The following is a 21,129-nucleotide window of genomic DNA, read 5'->3' as shown; positions in this document are numbered from 1 at the left end:
GGTCCATCAACAAGATGCAGGAGCAGGAGAGGTCTCTTCTATAAAAACCTGGTTATAAAAACTGGATGAGTAGTTTAAATACTTTCTAGCAAAAAAAAAAAACCCCAAAAAACAAAACACAACACATCAAAATTCCAACACGGATGAATTCCCGCAGTGAAATATTTTCAGATGACCTGTAAGATCCTTGTTACACCAAGTGTATAGATCAAAGCGGCTACGCTGAAACATGTGCATGCCACCACCGAAAATAAGATAAATCCTTTCGACATGCCTCATATTCATTAACTTATGGAAGGATTTTAAATGGAATACCTGGAATGCGTAACAACGTTAATATGCAAAATAGATTGTTGGAGTTCGTGCGGTAACTCGCATAGATCAAGCAGAGTTAATGATCGTGATGGTAAAAAAACATATTGGGAGCCAGAAAATGAATGGCTTCAAATAGGATTTGATAAAAAAATGGCAGATTTTAGAACATTAGATACATAAATAAATATATATATATATATATATATATATATATAAAAGGCTGGGTGCATGGAATAGTCTTCCAGCAGGGGTGGTGTAAAGTAAATCATCGACATATTTAAAAAGTGATATTTGGTAGGGATGATCTAACCGTTCTTGTTATACTTTGGCTATATTTTTGTCCCTTATTGATGTTCTTTAGTACTTTGTTTCACTGTTTTGTACTGTCTTGGAAACATCTACAATTTAGAAAAGGGCTTAATTGGTTTATAAGACTTTTCCTAAATGGAATTCTTCGTGGCTCTTCCTTAACGTCCTGAAGACCCCCGAAACTCATGAAGTGTAACGATGTGTTGAAAATAATTTGTGTGTTTCGGGACACGTAGTTAAGAAACTAAAGGAAAGTATGTTACATGTTAAGAAGGTGCAATATTTAGCAGGGTGAAGCGTTAGACATGAAATAGGAGAAGTCTTTGGGCGACTTCTCCTAGGAGCAGTGCTCCAACGCTTAAATATATTCTGCTTATTGTGTATTCTACACCACTGATCCAGTTTATGTTTTGTCTGCAGAATCCTCAGTTTTCAGCTTTAATTTTCGACAAGCTTCAAGTGCCTGACTACTTGCAAAAAAGCAAGAATGAAGGAGAAAGTCGGTGTGATGTATGTGCAACTCACTTGAATCAGCTGAAGCAGGAGGCCGTTCAGATGATCCACAATTTCAATCAAACCGGTTGCCCGGAAATTCTAGAACGCCCCCAACCTTCGGCGACCGGGGCTAGTGCCATACCCAGGCTGTCTATACCCCAGAACATGGTTACTGTTTCATCACAGAAGGAATTGTTGGTGATCGCCGGGCAGGTGGGCAGGCAGCCGGGTAAATCAACACCTCTCTTCCCTGGGATGGAGAAGAAGAAGGGCATCGGGTGGCCTCAGGGACCCGGGAGCTTCCCAAGCTCTAGTGTTCAAGTAACGGTGGCTCCTAGCAGCCTTGGTGGAACTTTCAGTTCAGTAACTATTCAAGCCCAACAATACCTTGAAGGCATGTGGAGTATATCCAGAGTTAACAGCTTTCTTCCTCCAGCTTGCCAAGTAAGTAAACAGAATCCAAGTACATTGTCAACTGTCACTTACAATTACACTCCATTGTGCGCTGGAACATTTGTAATTCAGAATTAATCTAAATGGAAATTGCGGTGGGTTCTTTGCTCTTCTTTGTGGATTTCGTGTTCGGTTAGAGACAATTTCATGAGTTCCAACTTTTGGAAGCGACGTTCTTGGTTTGATCATTGGCCTTCGTCTGGTTATAAGTTGCAGAAGAACATTCTAATTAGGTGACAGTAATTGCCACGTATATGGATGTGTTCTAATAGAACTCCAGAATCCCCTAACTCTGTATTGGATCTATTGGTAGACAGTAGAATAAATCCGCTCCGCACTTTAATAAGTCTGTCTATGAGGATTCGGCGTTCCTCGGCATCTATATTTGATTTCCTACTAGCTTATTCATTCACGTCTTAAATCGCGTAGACAAGTTCAAAGAATGAATCAGTAACGTTCCTCAAACTTAGATTTTGAAACATGCCATCTGTCCAAAGATAATCAAAGCTTTGGAAATACAATCATCCTTTTTCTTCTTAATTCCACCAGATCCCAACAGAAAGAATATTCTAAATCTGCTTTTTTTTTTCTTTTCTTTTCATTTTTTTGTTGTTGTTGTTTTTGTTTTTTTTTTTGTATCTGCTGCTTCTTAGGAATGAAGCCATGAATATTTTAGCAGAGTATAGAATAGATGTCAAAGGTTGAAAATCTTAATTGGGTGGACGGGTTGGGGGACGTCTTGAAAATATTGGACAGTGGATGTCGATTGTGTGGAATTAAAAATACAGAATGATATTGACTTCAGGCCAAAAAGCTACCAGAACAGAATTTCCATTATCGCGAAGCAAATTGTTTTTCCTTAAAATGTTTTAGAGGGGGGAAAAAAATAAAATGCTTATTTTAAGTTTAGCCTTCAAAAATATGTATAAATTTTTTAATTTTAACAAAAATCTTTACGTTCTGAATGTTTTAAATTTAAGGGTTAACTACGGCCAAGAATTTAAAGATTAACTGCAAATAATTTAATTTGATTTGTATAATTTATTTGTTTTGACTCGTCATTAAATAGCTTTGAGTATTATTTATGGTGATAGGGTAGGGGTCCTCTTGAAATATTAACCCTTTAATAGCCCATCATGAAGATTGTAGGTAGTGACTCGCCAAATGTTTTACCTAAATGGCTCTAAAAATGGTCCTCATGGAAACCTTGACTTTTCTTGATTATTTAAAGATAAACCTATTTGACTCACCTGCATTCAAGCAGGAATATCAACCATAAGATACTGGGAGCAAAAGCCCCAACAGGGAGTCTTATATATGATCAGAACAGGGTAGAATATGAAGTTGTCAGCTCCAGACTGTGTGCCCTAAGAATCTGCCCCCCTCACCCTAAAATTGGGGCAAAAAAACCCCAGTCGCCAGGTATGATTATAACGCATGAACGATCTTCCTAGACACACATGGTCCCCTTTACCAAAACTTGCAAGGAAACCCCGCAGCCCTTTGATGTCCCTAAAGGGTGGATCTATGGGATTAAGAGGTTACAGAAGGTTGAAAGAGGTAGATAATTAAGTCTTAGTTGAGTTATACAGGTAGAGCCAAACATTATTCCTCCCCATTGCCTGGGGATAAAGACACTACCCAGGAGGTAAGGTAACGATCGCATTCATAGCCACGCCGCTGGAGGGTTAATAGCTGTAGCATATATGTTAATAATGTATAGAAAGCCTTACTGGAAAAGCCTAGAATTATATTAACATCTATATCAATAATTAAATGATATATCTGGAACATAACTGAAATGCGCCACGTAATACTGTATACACACGCCGCTGCCATTTATAACACGTATGTGTGTTTAACCCCTTAAGGACAATGGGCGGTCCCTAAACCCATTGAAAACAATGCATTTTGAGCCCGTACATGTACGGGCTTTCTCATTAAGGGGTTAAACACTGTCTGGATGATGAACTCCCTTTACGGAGTGCGTTGTAAGCATACATTGCCTACCAATGGACGCACAGATTCACATAAATGTATTATTTAGCGAGGGACGTATGAAAATGCGTTTTGTATGATGAAAAAAGATTTAGCCTTCCGGAACACACACATCATATATTACTTAAAAATAGCCAGAAAAAAACGACTTTAGAGAACATAAAAAGCATTCTAGTGAAATGGAGTACAATTTTAAACACGGTTTTGTGTTTGAATTTGATGCTTTATGAAGAATAATATTAGGGTAAGTATGATTGCCGGAGAAATATGTAGTGATGCGTGCAATCAAAGGCATAACAGCAGGGGAAGAGAAATCTGCTCTCCGAAGAACTTTTTCCCTCTGCCGTATAATAAAAATCTTGCGTATATATATCTTAAAATGTATCATCTGATGTCACCAGTGGAAGGATTTCACATTCCGTCTAGAATGTTGCAATTTCACGGGGAGCAAATCATGATGGGTTAGCGATCGTATACAGGAAAAGAAATGAATATGATATACAGAGCGTAGATATCGCCTTGAAAGCTATTGCTAACGATTCTGTATTTCTTCGGCATCCAAACTGGAAGACAATAAACATTCCGTTATGTTTTGTGTTGGTTTTTGCTTGGAATCGGACCCAAGGCGTTCTGCGTTGGTTTTTAGAGGAGGCATGTCAGCATTCTTTCGATATTATTTGGCAGTTTTTAGAAACTCCCTAAACGCCATCTTGCTTAATGGCAGCGGCATGACGTCACCTGCTCTTTCTACCATCCTGATCTTGCCCTCACACCTCACACTTGTCCACCCAAATTTGCCAGAAGCTGGACCACCGTCGTAGACAGCCTAGAAGCAGGATGGTTAAGTCACAGTGTTGGGACGGTTCCCACCAATTTTGGACTGTTAGCAACCATGTCCCCAAAGCTAGATTGACATGTAAAAGGTCCACTAGTAAGTTACCATCTTCACATGTACAGCATGTTGATTCATCATGGTAGATATGTCCACTTGGGTACCCAACCAGCACCGATTTTTGGCATGCCTGGGTACTTGGAACACCTGGTCTTCCTAACTTTTGTGCTCAACAGAAATAGTAGATCATTGAAAAGAATATAGGGTTTCTTCACTAAGATTTAGTTTATTTGAGATGTTTTAATTGTAATGGAGTGGAGTTGGGAACTTGAGTTTAAGCAATAGAGCTTTGATATGACTACAGGCCTTGCAATGGACATTAAAGTGCCAGATATGTACCGTGGACTTCCAGAAGCCTTGAACTTGCTTTGGACAATCTATCAATCCATGCGTGAGTCAACATTGGCTTCAATAATGGATCTTCGTCTCTGAAATTAGTATACAAACCTAAGTTGATTGATGGCACCAGTAACCGGTGGCCTGGTTTGGAGTAATAAGGCGATCTGTGGTTTTGGACCTAAACTTACTTTCCACAAAGATTCACACAATGTCCATGTTAGCTCCATGGTGAGAGGTCTTACTAAATGTCCTTAAATGTAGACTTTCCAGAAAATCTGCTCTACAGAACGGCAGTGACGCAATATCTGGGATTCCAGAGCCAGCAAGGAATGTATCCAACCCTCAACACCTCTCTCCAAATCACACAGATCATCAGATTCCTTGAATAAACCCCCGGAAATGTCTTTAATTGAATTTACGGGCAAATGCGTTAAACCTGAGCAACAGAAGAATGATATCAACACAAAATAATTTTCTCTGCCGTAGCATAAAACGGCGATTCTAAGGTTCTTCTCCGCGTTGTAGATAATTGATTTCATTTCAGTTGCGGCTCCTTTAATGGATTTATAATTAGAAGATTGTCACAATAATCAATAGTGAGATTATTAGCCATGTAAATAAAAACCCGATCATTTAAGATGAGGTAATTTCACAGGGTTACTGAGAATCAATGGCTGAAGTCAGACGGGATTTATTTTAAGAGTGAAATATATTCTTAGAGATAACCCATTAATATTGTTTTATTCTCTGGAAAAAAAAAAAGACATTATTGATTGTGTAAACATAAATCGGGTTTAACTGTGCTGATAGATTATCAACATTACAGAACCCGAAGCTAAACAACTAAGCAAAAATAATTAGCCATTAAAATTTTAATGTGGACATCACATAGGTTTTTTTAGAAGGGACCCAAACTTATTTGTCCCCTTTTCCTCCCCAGATGCCCCTCGTTCCTAGGAGGGTATCACAGGGTTCTACGGCCCTAAAAGCCCCGATAATGGTATAGAAACGGCTGGAATTTTTTATATTTTAGGATTATTCTTCTTTTAAATGTCTCAACCAGTTACACAAAGAAACACAATGTGGCCTCAAAAGGCTAAGAGTCGTCCACAAGGTCCATCTGCAACTTAAAGCATCATTACATTTTTTTGAACCCTTGCGAAAATATTCGGCGACTCTTACATAGAACGTAAGGATCGTAATTTTAAGCAGATGCGTTTAAAAAACTATATTACTTACCCTACTGCTGATCATCTCCAGCTGGCCGCTCCTTCTCTCCGGCAGTATATGTGGCGGCAGTGTCCGTACCAAGTTGCCAGATCCTCATGGTTTTAGGTACGGGTGCTGCTGCCACCACCCATACTGCTGGAGAGAGGGAACTTTTTAGAAAAATAAGTTTAACTTTCTCATGTAACTTTAAGAAAGAGGTTTGGATAGTCTTACCTTCTCATCTTTGGATACCCTACGGCTCTGGTCAGTTATCGGGTACATAAAGGACATGGGTTTCGACCTATGACAATTATCGAGTTCCTCGATGTTAAAAGCATGCTAGAGACAATGATACAGTCTGAATAACTGAGACCACCCACCATTTCAACTGTAAATTCAAGATACATCTTGGAATCTATCACAGAATAAAAGCAGCACATGGACCTCATCTTTAGACTCGAAATCCAACTACTATTTCCAAATACCACTAAATTTAATGGTACAACCTGTAACCAGTTGTAGATTCCTTTAAACTCTTAGTTTTTTAAGGTCTACATGATATGATTCGACAATATCCCCACAAATGTACTCTGTTGGGGGCTCACGGACTACTTTATTTCATAGCAAATCCAACCAAATGCAAGATACGACATTTTCCGTGGTTAGGATGTAAAAGATGTTGCCAAGAATCCATGAAGAAACGTGCAGTCATTAACTCCCATCCATTAGCAAAGATTAAAAGCTGTTCTGTCTCTTTATTTTTTTTCCCCCTTCAGAATCCTTCTCCTTCTTCCTTGAGAGCATGCTGCAGTTGAACATAATAGTACATAAATAATTTATGACTAGACTTTAAAATTTAAATGAGGAGCGCAGAATGGTAGCTAGGCAAACTGTTATTTTAAGCAATTGAGTCACATAGCAGAAATCACTTTTATGGAGAAACAGAAGTAAAAGAAGAAAAGATAAAAATCAATTATCCAAATTGCCTCTTCACTTTACATTCCCCTACTTCACTCATCTGCGGCAGCTCCCATTAGGCTGCCAAATATACTCTCTGTGTGGCTTGACCTTGCGTTGGTCCGAGCGCTCTATGAGACGGGGGCTGTCAGGTAATGGGCCTTCCAGGTCCTCTCCTAGAAGGATCAGATCTAATGTCTACTCCTTGTGACAACAGGAACAACCCGAAGGTTCTCTGCTACAGTCAGAGATATTTTCATCCACCGCTTAGGAAGCATCCTACGTTGATTTGTAGAACCTGATGGAATTATCTTCATTGGGACCTCATCGCAGACAGTCTGTTCTGTGGCTCATAGGATGCTCAGCTATGTGAACCATCACATCTTAACCAAGAATACATGATGTCTCATTCCATTCATTCCATCGCTTTGTCTCTTCTTGCAAGAGAGTGTAGCTAAGGCTGGTGGCCTTATCTATGGTCCATGAACCATAAATGACCTCAATCACAATATGTGTTTGAAGGTTCCAAACCATAACTGGTCGATGTTAGATCTTCAAAAGCTCCCATATCACTATTTCTAAAGCAGTCTCAGTCAAGACAGGATAAATCCCAGCTGACAAGATAACTCCTACATTACTTCACCTGGCCGTAACAAATCAATCTCTGGGGAGACATCCCACCCTGCCTTCTAAACGTGTCCTTCTGGCTCCTAACCTACACAGGAAATTCCGAATCTTTCGCTGGCTTAACCCGAAACACATTAAGGAACAAGGCATTTTTAAATCATCAATATGGTCTTCGCTCTTAAGACTAGCAACTTAACATCTTCCAGCAGAGCGGAGCACTAACCTAACCATCCATTACTAATGAAGTCACTTGGAATGACAATGACATGTATAGATTTGCTTTAAGTGCAATTTTTTAAACTCAGTTGTGGTTGTATATCAATCTTTTGTAATTCCTGTCTGCCCACAAAATCAATCCATCACTTTAAGCTAATGTTAATTTATGGTGAAAACTTTTTTTTTTTTTTGAGCCCTATATATGTTTTGCGAGGGGAGGGGCTGAGCATTATAGGAGTGATGTGGGTCAATAAGAATGAAAGGGGAATGTATCTGTATTTGTTTTTATATATATATATATATATATATATATATATATTTTTTTTTTAATTATATATATATATTTTTTTAATTATATATATATATATATATATATATATATATAAAAATATATTTATATATATATATATAAATATAAATGTAAATATATATATAATTTATTCCATTGCATGTTTCAAAGCATCAAAATTATATAAAACAATGCTAAAAAGGGACTAAAAGAACTTTTATCCATTAACCTTTCTTTTTTTTTTCCTTTTTTTTTTTTCTGATGACCGAGGAAACGTATTTCTTGTTAGTATTTCCTAACACCATAATATTTCTGCGTGATTTATTGCACAAACCCCCTTTTTTCTTTTGCATAGTTAAAAGCATATCGCCATAAGCAAACATCATTTATTTTACAGGCTTTTAAATATTTACCTGCCTTGTAATTTACGTGACTTATGACAAGATGAGTTAGAGCCATTTAATCTTATTTTCTTTACGTCGCTTGGCAGCAAATCTTAAGCTTAAACTTCTATATAAAAAAAAAATGAAAATTGACTTTGGGTAATTAACATAAAAAATGTGGCTTTCTATAAAATTGATTTTCTTTGTTGAACGTCGGTGCGGTTTTTGAGTTATTGGCCGTAACCAAGGATCTCTTCACGGAGATGATCGCCAGAGTCGGCCATTCGAAATATATAACTAATGCCTTTAAAGTGGTAAATATGCTTAAAACAACTACGTTTTATGATATGGAAGGCTAAAAAAACCCCAAAACATTCCCCGGCTCCAAAAATAAAGATTTAACCTCTTAAGGACAATGGGCGGTCCCTAAACCCATTGAAAACAATGCATTTTGAGCACATACATGTACGGGCTTTGTCATTAAGGGTTTATATAGATTTTATATATTTTTTTTAATACAATTATTTCTTTTCTTTTTTGATACACTATTTGCTGCCAATAAATCACTTTCTTTACCCGCAATGGATTTTTTTAAAAGAAGTGATTGACATGTACTTTTAGACCAGATTGGACATCCGCAGATATGAATTACTGATGTAGAATACTTCTTGACAGCTCTTACTGAGCCCGATAAGGCGTTCCACAAGCCGTAAAATATCACCGCTTATCGCGTTCTGTGTTATTTTGCATGCTTGTCAAAATGTGTAACCGCGTATCGCCCCGTAACAAAAAGTGGCCCGCGTTTCCCTTCTTGTCTCTACAGTTTGCTGCATTTCCCTGCGATACAACGTAACAAAGCAGGCATGTCCACATTCGTTATCTGTCCTTGGCCTTCATGTGACTTTGGAGCTTGGATGCGGTTGCGTGGAAATGTACGCAGACAGATGGCTTGCATTCAGTTTATGTGTGTTTGTGTTTTTTTAGCCTGATGCTCCATCCACAGACGGAGGAAAGGAGAACCTGAACTCTACCAACGGCAACGTCCAGAGTTTAGAAGATCGAGCTACAAGTTTGGTTTCACCAGCCGTGGTGTCACCCGGAGCATCAGCTGCAGCATCGTTCTTCATCAGGTATGGACAGATCATTGTTTGAAAACGTACAGAAGGGATTGTTTGGTAGGGAAAAGAACATCAATACTTTCAGATACAGAACGTGTGTCCTACAGAAGTTATATAGAAGGCTTGAAGGCAACTTTAGAAATGATGTCTGTTCCTCTGGTTGAATAAGAAGATCTAGCTCGGTAGGTAATGCAAATTTATTTAATGTAGATAAGGGGAACAGCCTCCCAGCAGAGGTGGTAGAGGATAATACAGCGAAGGGATTTAAACATGCATGAGATAGACATACGGCTCCTGAATCTAAGACGAGACCAACGGCTGATTAAGGCTTGAGTCGTTACAGCAGGAGAAACGAACGACTAGACGGGGGGGCCGGATGGGGCTGATTTCTGTTTCTAAAAATGTTTTTGTCCCCGGAAAAAAAAACAAAAAAAAAAACTTTTGTCTTTATGCTGTCGGCACGCAAATAAAACCGTGCGTCTTTCGGCGATGTCCTCTAAACTGTCACATCGTCCAGGGTGCATTATTGCAAGCATCGCATCGTGCAAAAGAGCTTTGCAGGGGCCCTCTCGGCAGAATAAAACTTTACCATAAGTTGAACTTTTTTAATTATACGTTTGCTAGAATTCTCACTGGCTAAATATACAGATACATTTTAACCCCCCCCCCTTGTCACCCGCGCTTTATAGATTACTGCATGCTCTCAAAGTCCAGTCTTAAAGTGTCAAATTCGGTCCTTTCTATCACTTCCACAATTTTAGGATTTCTCTAATTAACATTCCATCAAACCCCCCCCCCGAACCCTTTCCTTGTCTCCTCTACAGAAATGTCGACTCGCTCTTCCATTTATTATTTCAAATAAACCAGAGTCCCCCGACACATTATTTTATTTAAACACCGGGGCCAAGACTGCGTTCTATTTTAAGGTGAGACCGTGTTTTTTTTTTTTTTTAATTTCTCGGAGATAAGATGCCCTTGAATCTCCCAAAGCGCGCGGGGTTGTGTGCTGAATATGCATGTTGGGCTTCTGTACCGAGGCATATATCTGGTTTGGATGGATTAATAGGACAGAATCCCATTTTAGTCTCTGGATTAAACCATCTCATTATTGACTAATGAACAATAATGGTAGACATAATCTATGGGTCACCATGCTATCGCGGTCTCCCTGATGGTTCAGTTGTAGGCTCTTGGTCATTATATTAGCCATAAAACAGCGTCCATAATTGAGGTTACTGATGGAGCAGGCATCTTATTAGCGCTCGGCATTGGTAGGAGGCTTGGAAGAACTCCATAGACTGATCGGATTGTGACTGAGCATACGATTAGGGCATCGCGACCAATAAGCCGTTAATGAAACGCTGATCTATATGCAACGATATTACCGCAGAGCTAATACGTTTTCACCCAAACATCTCAGTCTTCAATTAGACTCAATAAACGGCGTCTATGTCCGTACATCAAGAAGGCGAAATTCCGCTAAGTAAACCCAGCTGGTACAAGTGCTCTTTTCATGACCATCAATCAATCCTGGATGATAGGAGACGTTTATGAGTTACCCGTAGACGTCGAGCACAGACGCTTACAAACACCTAATAACTCTTTGGACCTTCCAATCGTTCTATTGACTCTTTGAAATGTCTTGCCTTCAGATTTTCTCGAAGCATGTTTTTCGTATAATAATCAGTCACGGCGCCTGGCTCCGTCCCTAAATTAATTTTTGTTCTCGTAATTTACACTTTTGGGTATTTTGTTCAGAGACATAATAGTAGCGATTGTTCTTTTTTTTTTTTTTTTTTTTTTTTTGCTCATAGGAACAGAGTTTGGGTCTGATGGCCTTGGGTGTTACTATGGAAACTGTGGTTAAAAAAAAAAAAAGCATCTGTTTAACATGTGTGTTTCCATGTGACTTTAATATAAAGTTATGAAGAACCTTGTTTAATGTATTACAATGAAAAAAGCGCAATGTTTAATTAATGGAATCCAATAGTAAAAAATCTACTCTCTCTGGTTAGCAGTTACACTTGATTGATAAATATGTTATTTTGCGTTTTTCCACAAAAAAATCACTTTTTAAAAATTAAAAATGTAAAGGCTTCTTCCGGAGTAGCTTAGATTGGAGTCGGAGCTTTAATAAACTCTTTGGGATGTTGGTAAAAGGTTTAGGGCACTGGTGAGCAGGCCCAGATTGGCCACAAAGCACACTGGCTGGTGGCCAGTAGGGCTGCATACTTACCGATGCTGCCACCGCAGCAGCTCATTGGGTTTTGCAGTGTGTGGCAGTTTGCTGGATATGGCGGCAGGGTCATCCTAGTCCTTCTGGCTCTGCTGGTGAAAGAGATCGGTCTCAGATTCATCCGTACCTTTATGTCTCATATGGTGCCCTCTAAAGTGCCGCAGCGAATAGAATCCCAGCGTATCTTAAATATGATGCGGGTTTCAGAAGCGGCCTTTAGGACGTACAATAAAAAAGCCTCTAAATGTTTATAGCGTTATTAGCAAAAGTGGATCTTGCCCCTAGCAGGGCTTTCCTGCACCGAGACGAAAAAAGAAACAACCACTGAACCTTGAAAGGAATAACAAATGAACACGGCTCCGTCTCCCCCGGGAAGAAGGCTCGCTCGTCTTTTAAGCCTTAATATTCCCTTAACGTGATTAAAACAAATCTTTGTGTATTCTGTCGGTGTTACTGCGACAGTCCAGATTGCAGAAGAAAGTGTGTTTGTTGCAGAAATTTAACCCTTAAAACGGGGACTGAGTGTTTTCTTGCTTTGAGCACCGATAGGGTATGGTTATCGGCTCATCGGTGGTGCTGATTAGCAATGTGGTGGCCTGGAAGCAAGGTAGATTAATTTAGGTTCCAATGGCTTATTTGTTGGTCTTATAAGAAGTTTGTCTCCATCGCAACTTGTAACCAAACTTATTAAAGCAGCCTATAGCCTGTGCCTATGGAGGAACCTATGGAGATGTTTGGTTGTATAGCAGTCTACTATTTTACCCCAGGGATACGGACTGTGAGGCTATAAAAATGTATCCAGCCGACGGCCGCATGTGTGTCATTTGGCCTTGGGCCAGGGCCGCTTAGTCAACCCTGGGTCCAACCCTGTGTATAATATTCTGATCAGAAGGAGAGTCCGCTCCGTATATTTTGCACGATGAAGTTGATGTATGTTATAATTACGAGTGTCATATTTTTTAAAAAATATGTAATCAACGACGCCATTCTACCTCAGATTAAATGGTTGTAATTAAAACACAAAGGAAGAGCTTTATAGACGCTTTGAAGCACTTAACAATAATTGAAGAAGAGGTCCGTTTGAGAAAGGAAGAGGTTATACAAATTATTAATAATAGCTGCTCTTGGTTACTTTGAAGTACAAGCACCTGGGGAGGAAACACTGAAACAGAATCTTCACTGGGAAATAAATAGTAAAGAAACAGCATAGAACTCTATTGGAGTCCCAGATACGTCCTGGTCTGAGGTTCTCCTCGACTGAAATAAATAGGAATTAGTTCTATAAGAATCAGAACAACCTGGAGTTCTAGTCTCTGAACCTATGGTGTCCATACCACCTCTTGACCAGCGGCTCTTCTAAGAAAGCCTTCTCCTGTAGCACGTGGTCCCACGTAAAAATTATGTTTTTTAACGCAAAGACTCATTTAAATATTGAAATAAATATAAATTTAAATAAATATTGAAATAAATATAAATTTAAATAAATATTTAAGTAAAGACTCATTTAAATATTTTAAATAAGGGAATTTTTAATCCATGAACTGTCAGCTCTGGAGAGAACTTGGCAAACCTTTGAGAATTCAGTGGATAGACCTACGTGTTACTCAAACACACGCACATTCTAAAGAATTATTTCCTACAAACCAATTTTGTCAACGTTTATCTCTTTGCACACCCCATGGAGCTCCCCCAAAAATAAATCAAATGTAAAAAATAAAGGGTTATTGTCTTTTGCACCCGGAAAACATGGAGTTTAAGGAAAGTAAATTAAAAAAAAAAAGATATTATCCATCATTTTCCTGCCGGGTCATCTGCCCATAACAAAGATGAGATGTGTTGATTGAGGATCATTGAGCATTAGATCCATCGGTAAATTGCTTCTTCTACTCATTCCTTTGTTGGCCAAGGAACAGAGAATGCATTGTGAGGAGTCTTCTCAAAAAGGGATATTACAATACCACCTGGTTCTCCTCTCATTTAACCTTCATCTGGTACGATAACTGAAGGAGGTCCCAAGGGTTGACACTATTAAACTTGTTGGGTTTATCCCTGAAACCTTGCCCAGGCGTTCTAAAGCTTGTTCTTGTATTATGACGTCCCGAGGAGCCCACAGTAAGATAGGGGAATGCCTTCAGCTGGTTGAAGTCATCGAGATGACATCATACTCATTCTTAGACTCTCAAAATTTTAATTCGACCAATGATGTGCCAACATGCGATGTTCCCTATAGATTCTACTGTATTATCTATCCCAAAGAGAGAGTTTTTATGAGGTTGCTTCACAATCCTAGTGCGATAGTTGTCCGTCAAGGTGACTTTATCCCGTTTTGCACTGGGCTATATATGAAATGAGTCTGGGATATGTTTCGATCTATACATTAGTGGGTAAAGATAACATTTATGTCTAAGTCTTTTCACTTTTGAGCGAATTACCACCTGTCCCGTCGCTGTGAAACGTTACGGAGATGCATGATTCATCTTCTCCTCTACTTCTCTTCTATGAAGTTCTGCGTCTAATGAGGTCAGGTTCTCAGAACGAAACCAAAAATCTCTCACTGCGGCTAATCAGAAACTCCAGGTCCGCCAGTAAATTTAGAACCGCTAGCAAAAAAGAGAAAAAAAATTACTTTTCCGTTGAACATTTGGGTTTGTATAAAACATATGGATTCAAAATCTGTCAAATGGAAATGAGCTGTTTTATTTACACTGCTAATTTTATATTAATAATTTATTTCTATTTTTATTTATTTTTAAGTATTTTTGGCACTGGTATTTTAACAGAAAAATCACATTTCCATTTTTTTATTTAATATATATATTTTTTTAAATATTTTCTTCTTCCACCCCCCCCCCCCAATTTGTGGCATGCATGGTGCTATTTAAGGTAAAGGTTATAAAAAGGCCAGATTGATTTTAGGCTGAATCCATTTTTTTTTAGATTTGGACACATAATTGATACGGAGCTTAAAATATCCCATTTGTATGTGAATGCTACGCGGCTGTCGGCATGTTGGCGTACGCGGCTGTCGGCATGTTGGCGTGTGCCAAGCAGATGCCGTTTCATCTAACACAACAGAAGTGTTTATTTTTCACAGATTTTTCTTGTTTCTCTCTTTCTTGTTTGTGTAAAAAACTTATTTCCTGAAAGAGCTGTCCGCACTATGTTATTTTTCTTTTATTGCATTGCCAACCAAAGCCTTTGTTCTATTTAAAGAGACGCGATATCACACTTTTTTTGCAATTGATGATGCAATCGATACTTTGATGAGCTCTTTGATGCGCTCAAACAGTTTCATATGTCTATAAAACCAAAGCAGAGACACTTTCTTTACTTTGGGGTCTTTTTTGAAGGACCTTTTCCCACATCCTCTGTTGAAATGACACTTTTTTAAAAAAGTCTTCCCCCGAAATAATTCTTTAACCCCTTAAGGACAATGGGTGCTCCCTAAACCCATTGAAAACAATGCATTTTGAGCCCGTACATGTACGGGCTTTGTCATTAAGGGGTTAAACATGTAAAATTTTGCGTTATTCATCATTTTTGCCTGCCATGTTGCCGTTGAAAATGTTTTTTTAGGTGACCAAACCTTCAGAAGAAAGAATACCGTGACGGATTGGATCAATGTTTTGTCTTTAGTGGAACAGCATCTTTAAAACACAATAGTCACCTTTGTGGTTATTTTGATTGTAGATTAGGATTCGCCCTTTAAGGGCCTATTGAATTATGAACTGTAGATTAGAACGAAGTGCAGCTCGAATGTCCCGTAGGTGGGCACATTTTTAACACGGGAGCCATGTTTTGCCTTTAACCCCTTAAGGACAATGGGCGGTCCCTAAACCCATCAGGGTCCCATACTTGGCCGATTTGCCTTTCCAGCAGATATGGATATGCCCTTTAGTATAAAAAGTAACGTCACACGTATCCAGCTGGTAGCCATGTCTATGTTATGTGACGGACACTAGCCTTGAAGTGCCCCAAGTCATCCCTTGTCCTTTTTTTTATTTTATTTTAGACGTAGACAACACGTTTTATCTAGAAGGGCTGAAAAACGGGAACAAACAAAGAAAATCACGGTTCAGAAAAGTGCAACATTCCGTTAAAGGAATTGCTGTAAAACAAGGCGGATTCAGGTCGTTCAGCTCCATGGCCCCTGATCTCAATTCAATGATAGAGACGATTCGTAAGACGCGCTGCTTTCTCATTTGAAATCAAGTCAGCGATACATAAAAAAATTGCATTTGAAAATTATAGCCTAGGAAATAAGAGATGTTTCAAGGAACTCGCCTTCCTTCCCAGAAGGATTTCTGCTTCTATCTATAGAAAAGTGCCACGAAAAACCTTATCTGGTCAAAATGAAAGGTAGTCTAAAGGGAAATTGCACAACCTGATTAACAAGTCACACTGTATAGGGTCAGAATGTATGGCAAATGGTTATGGAATTGGTTAAGAAGCCCGTGGGACTTGATTCATCAAAAATCTTTAACTGTTCTTTCCTTCTTTCTTCCGGCATTGCCATGGAGCTCGAACGCCGAGACAGAACCGTTTAAATTTACTCTATGGAAATAATTCTAGTAGATAGGCTATACTCGCATTAATACTAGTAATACATGTTTACTTACCATTGGATCTTTTGTTCTAATACATATATTATATTATATACTTATATTACATGTAAGTAATACATGTTTACTTACCATTGGTTCTTTTGTTATAATATACTTATATATTATATATATTTATATATACCGTTATATATATATATATATATATATATATATATATATATAATATACTTACATATTACATGTAAGTAATAATGGTGAGAAATGTATTGGCCAGGTGCCAAAGGGTTAAAGAAAATAACCCTACATTCTAATTAAGTAAAAGGGACAGTAACATCGAAATTTAAAGGGAAAATGATTACCTAAATCATGATAATTGGATGGTAAGAACAGAGAGGCTATTGTTTTTCAGGTTTAAGTAGCCATATGCAAGCAGACTATTTGTGATTATAGCCTTTTGTCTCTGTGATGAGATTACAAAGAACATAATAGCTCTTTTGCCCAAAGCAAACAGTAGTGGGCACTGTCTAGGTCGGATTAGGTGTTTTGTACTGCGGACTTGCAATATGATGCTAAAAGCTAGTAAAAAAACAAAACAAAACAAAACAAAAAACATAAAACAAACAGAGGGAAAAAAAATATTCCACATAATAAAAAACAGTAAACCAAATTATATATATATATATATATATATATATATATATATATATATATATATATATATATATATATATATATATATATATATATATATAGGAGAACGGAGTGATTTTGTATACCATAACCATGGAAACTCTGGGTGACTTTCCCGGAGAACGTATTAATTTAACGCGTCTGTCGCTCGTTCATGTGACAATGTCATAATCCACATGAAACGGTTAATTATGCGGTCACAGTAAAATTGTCAGAATTTCATTTCCTGGCTATGACCAGGAGAGTGAATCATAGAGTCAAAAGGAAATGAAGCAGCAGAGAGATTCCTTTATTTGCCCCCCCCCCAAGAAATGCATGACTTGCTGGATAAATAAACAATCAGTGGGTACCATCGCCCAGCAGATGATTAATGTGCGAGAGAAGAAGCCTGCTTGTTTCCAATGATTAATTAGTCTGTTTTGCTTGCGCACATTCAGTGGTTAACAAAAGAATGGGCTAAAATAATATAGAAATGCAGGCAAAACCAATGCTTTTTATTCTACATTCTATTTTGGGGGTGGTTTGGAGAAATCCGTTCATTTTTGCAGATATGGACAAAGCCATGAGTCCGTCGAGTTCTCTGTCTATAATAGATCTTCGAAAACGCTTTCCTTCGTTGTGAGGACAGTCGTTAGTCTGTCTCCGATGTGAGTCTGTCTCAGCGCTGATTGGCTAAAGGTCTGGCCCGTTGGTCGAAATTGGACGTCTTACTGTATATGTCTCGATTCCTTTAATTCTTGATGCCTCGGGGGGTTTAAAGGCTGAGAGGGATGTCTCTGATATGACCAAACATTGGGTCAGGTCCAAATCCCAACAGGGCCAAACTGCTCAGACCCCAATGCAACCCCTGTACCTTGATGCACATTATTGACTTTTTTTGCCCCTGGCTGCAGGAGGTTGCCCCCTAAGCAGGTTTCTGGGCAGGTACGTCCCCTCCTTGCAGGTCTCATACTGGGTGAAGACCGCTTTCCATACGGACAGAACAAGCTCTTCTATTTTCCAAGTCTGCTTCAGCTGTTTCTTTGCATTTATTTCTGGAACGTTAACTGTCGGCTCCTATAGATTTTTCATTCATGGGTCAAAGCCGTGCTGGCAGCTGCTGCCTGGATTTTGATCTTGCATGCCGGGTTTCGCCGTCTGTAACGCTGCATGACATACCGAAAATGCCTCAATTCTGAAAGTATTTCTTTACGTACTGGAATGTTTCTTCTAGTGTTCCCGTACTTGTAAAAATAAATGTAATTGTTCCTCGGAAGGTTTTTTTTTTTGTGTGTGTAAAGAATGTGTGTGTGCGAAGAATGAAACAACAATAAGGAACATACAATGGGAATTTCCCCACAATGCCGCTTTATTACACATGCGTGGAAGAGATGAAAGTTGTAAACATAGTAGTCTACACCAAGCTAAGACCTTTTTGAGACAAAATAGAGATAATTAAATTAACAGAAATTGAGATTCTTAATAATTTGTCATTTCTCAAAGGCAATATTCAAATAACCCCCAACAGGTCCTCCCCCCCGCATTGGGACAGGCTATTTTTTTCCCACATCAGCACATCTGGGGAGGTCCTGAAAACATGCCTCATTGGAGTACGCCATGACCAGGCATGACAAGAACATTAGGCAGAAGTTACACACCGATTGGATCCTTGCTGGCTCCTTTTTTTCATGAATTTTTCATGCTATATTTTTATGATTGGTTTATTTTCTCAATAAATATTACTTTAACTGGGTCTTCTGCCGGGATCTCACTGGTAAAAAAATTAAAATAAAAAGAGAATTTTATTATTTTATATAAAAAAGTCCTTTTCTGTTATCAAGGTGACCATTCATATGTATTTATATTGCAAACAGAGTAATTGCGCAGCCCAGAATGTAATAAAGACCCAGGTCGGGAACTGTCCATTGTTACTTTATATTTCAAAGGTTTGGTAGCCACCATATGTTAGTTTTATCTCAGGCTTTGACACTGAGCTTTGAGCGGAATCCTCTCCAGGGTGTCGTAAAAGACAACTTCCATTAAACCGGGGGAAGAGTTAAATAAAAAGCAGTCAGTATATCTTCAACCATAGGGAAAAATAAACTGTGCGGCGCCATTAATTGGTAAGAGGGAATCACCGAAAGTTTATGAACTGTGGTCAAGACGTACATAAATTCCCGAGAACTATGACCGGTTAAACTGTTTTTTTTTCGGTACAGGTGGAGAGAGTCTTACAAATAGAGTTTTATGTGCTTGACCCTTAAAACAGTTGATTGTTAACCTATTTGACCATTTTTTTGTATCACTATTGAAGAATGCTTTGGAAAGATCCGTTGGGTGCGCCTCCTTAGCAGAAATCCAAATTGGAAGACTGAAGTTTAGCAATTTCCTCTTGGTTAGGGTTATTATTATAAAACATCGGACAAATATTGGTTATGTGTCAGCTCTCTTGGATGGGATTGGGAAATATGTTACATTTTAAACAGCCTGGGTAGTGAAGGCAGACAGCCATAACTTATTGCCTCTAACATGCCCTGCATGATATCGGCGAACATTTTGCTTGCACTTTTTATTATATGACATCGAATAATGTTGCTCTATGGCTTTTGTTGAATTACTGTTCCCATGACTGGTGGTCCCCAATCAGGAGGTGTTGGGCCAACGACCCAATTGAGCAGCTTGGAATTGGTAGCCAACAGTTGGAGAGCTATCTGTTTGTTGGCCCTTTTAATTGTTCACATTGTGCTTCCTAAATAGTCCTGTTTTTTGGCTGTTTGTCTCATATGCCACATTCTGAACAACAATAATCAAGGAACAATCTTCACGATCGAACTTTGATCGTTGACTCTTCTCCAAATGGATTCCAAAGAATGCAGCGTAGAAGACCAGGGTGATCTTTCAGTGGTGGTCATGGGAGGAATAAGGGAGCAAAGACAATTCTCCTTTACATGAAAACCAGAATGAGGTATTTGGTAACCTTGTATACCAGGAAGACGATAAAAACACATGCTTGCATTGTTTCAGATGTGTTTATAAAATATGCCAATACGAAACAATGTCGGAAGTGGGATTCGCTGCTAGTTTATCAAAGTCGCATTGTTGTATTGTTGTAACATTTATCGCGGGTTCTGTGTGCTGGGAGCGCTCGCAGAGCATAAGTGTGTTTAGCCGAACAAATTAATTTCTTTTATATAACAAGCGAATTGAGATACCCACAAGACCCATAAAACTGAATGGACATCGTTAACGGTGTTGTAAAGCATTTCCTTGGGTTCCCGAGGAGCGATCTCTCATGTGCTTTTCATTTTACAGTCTTGGAACGATTCAATTTGTTTTACTGCTCCGCTCTCATCCAGTCTTTTCTATCGCCCACACTATTATTACACGTAGATATTTTTTATTTAGATGATATTTGGATAGAAGCGCTTAATTATTTCACATGATGGAAGAAGAATCTGTGCCCTCCTCTATTTTTTTCCTATTGTTTCTAAGACACAAGTCTCTCGTTTATGGTCAAGATTAAGGGGTTCTCCTAAATGTTTTGGACTATGACTCTCAAAATGTCTGGAGGAGCACCTTGGGAGTTTGTCGGAGTTCTGAATATTAGGTATCCATGACCAATGGTCCTCAACTTCAATCCTCAAAGTCCTCCAACAAAATAGGTTTTCAGGAATATCTAACAAATGCCCAGGATTGCCTTCAATTTCCAAAGGTGGCTCTCTCAGAATGAATGAGAATAAACCGGCTGTTCTCAAGGGAAGAGAAAACCCCAACCTGTTGGGTTAAATAGCTCAATATTTTATATTATCTTACATTGCATTTATAGCACGGCCAGCAGATTCCATAGCCATATCAAAATTAAAGTTAAAGAAAATTAAAGATTAAAATTGATGATATACAAGATTGATGATAACATTGACACACATTAAGACATACTAATACCGAGCGAGAAGAGGGCCCTGCTCTTGCAAGCTTGCAATCTATTCAATATATCATCCAGAAAAATGGTAGCTAGATTTTGTTTTCTTTCCTATGACATGGCAACAATTTTTCTTTTCT

General features: G+C 38.5%; 1 protein-coding gene across 1 annotated transcript in view; it reads left to right on the top strand.

Moving 5' to 3' along the window:
• The window catches only part of LOC149283191 (kinesin-like protein KIF26A), a 73,176-nt gene that overhangs the window by 25,862 nt on the left and 26,185 nt on the right, over positions 1–21,129 (top strand). Inside the window, exons 4-6 of the mRNA XM_089497846.1 lie at positions 1,045–1,596; positions 3,803–3,818; positions 9,486–9,612. Coding sequence (XP_089353972.1) covers positions 1,045–1,596; positions 3,803–3,818; positions 9,486–9,612 — 695 coding nt within the window. The remainder of the gene's footprint in view (positions 1–1,044; positions 1,597–3,802; positions 3,819–9,485; positions 9,613–21,129) is intronic.

Source organism: Sceloporus occidentalis, unplaced genomic scaffold (assembly GCF_023333645.1).
Source record: "Sceloporus occidentalis isolate IW3139 unplaced genomic scaffold, rSceOcc1.0.p SCAF_109, whole genome shotgun sequence".
Classification (NCBI taxonomy): Eukaryota; Metazoa; Chordata; class Lepidosauria; order Squamata; family Phrynosomatidae; genus Sceloporus; species Sceloporus occidentalis.
This window is presented reverse-complemented; position numbering and strand designations above follow the sequence as displayed.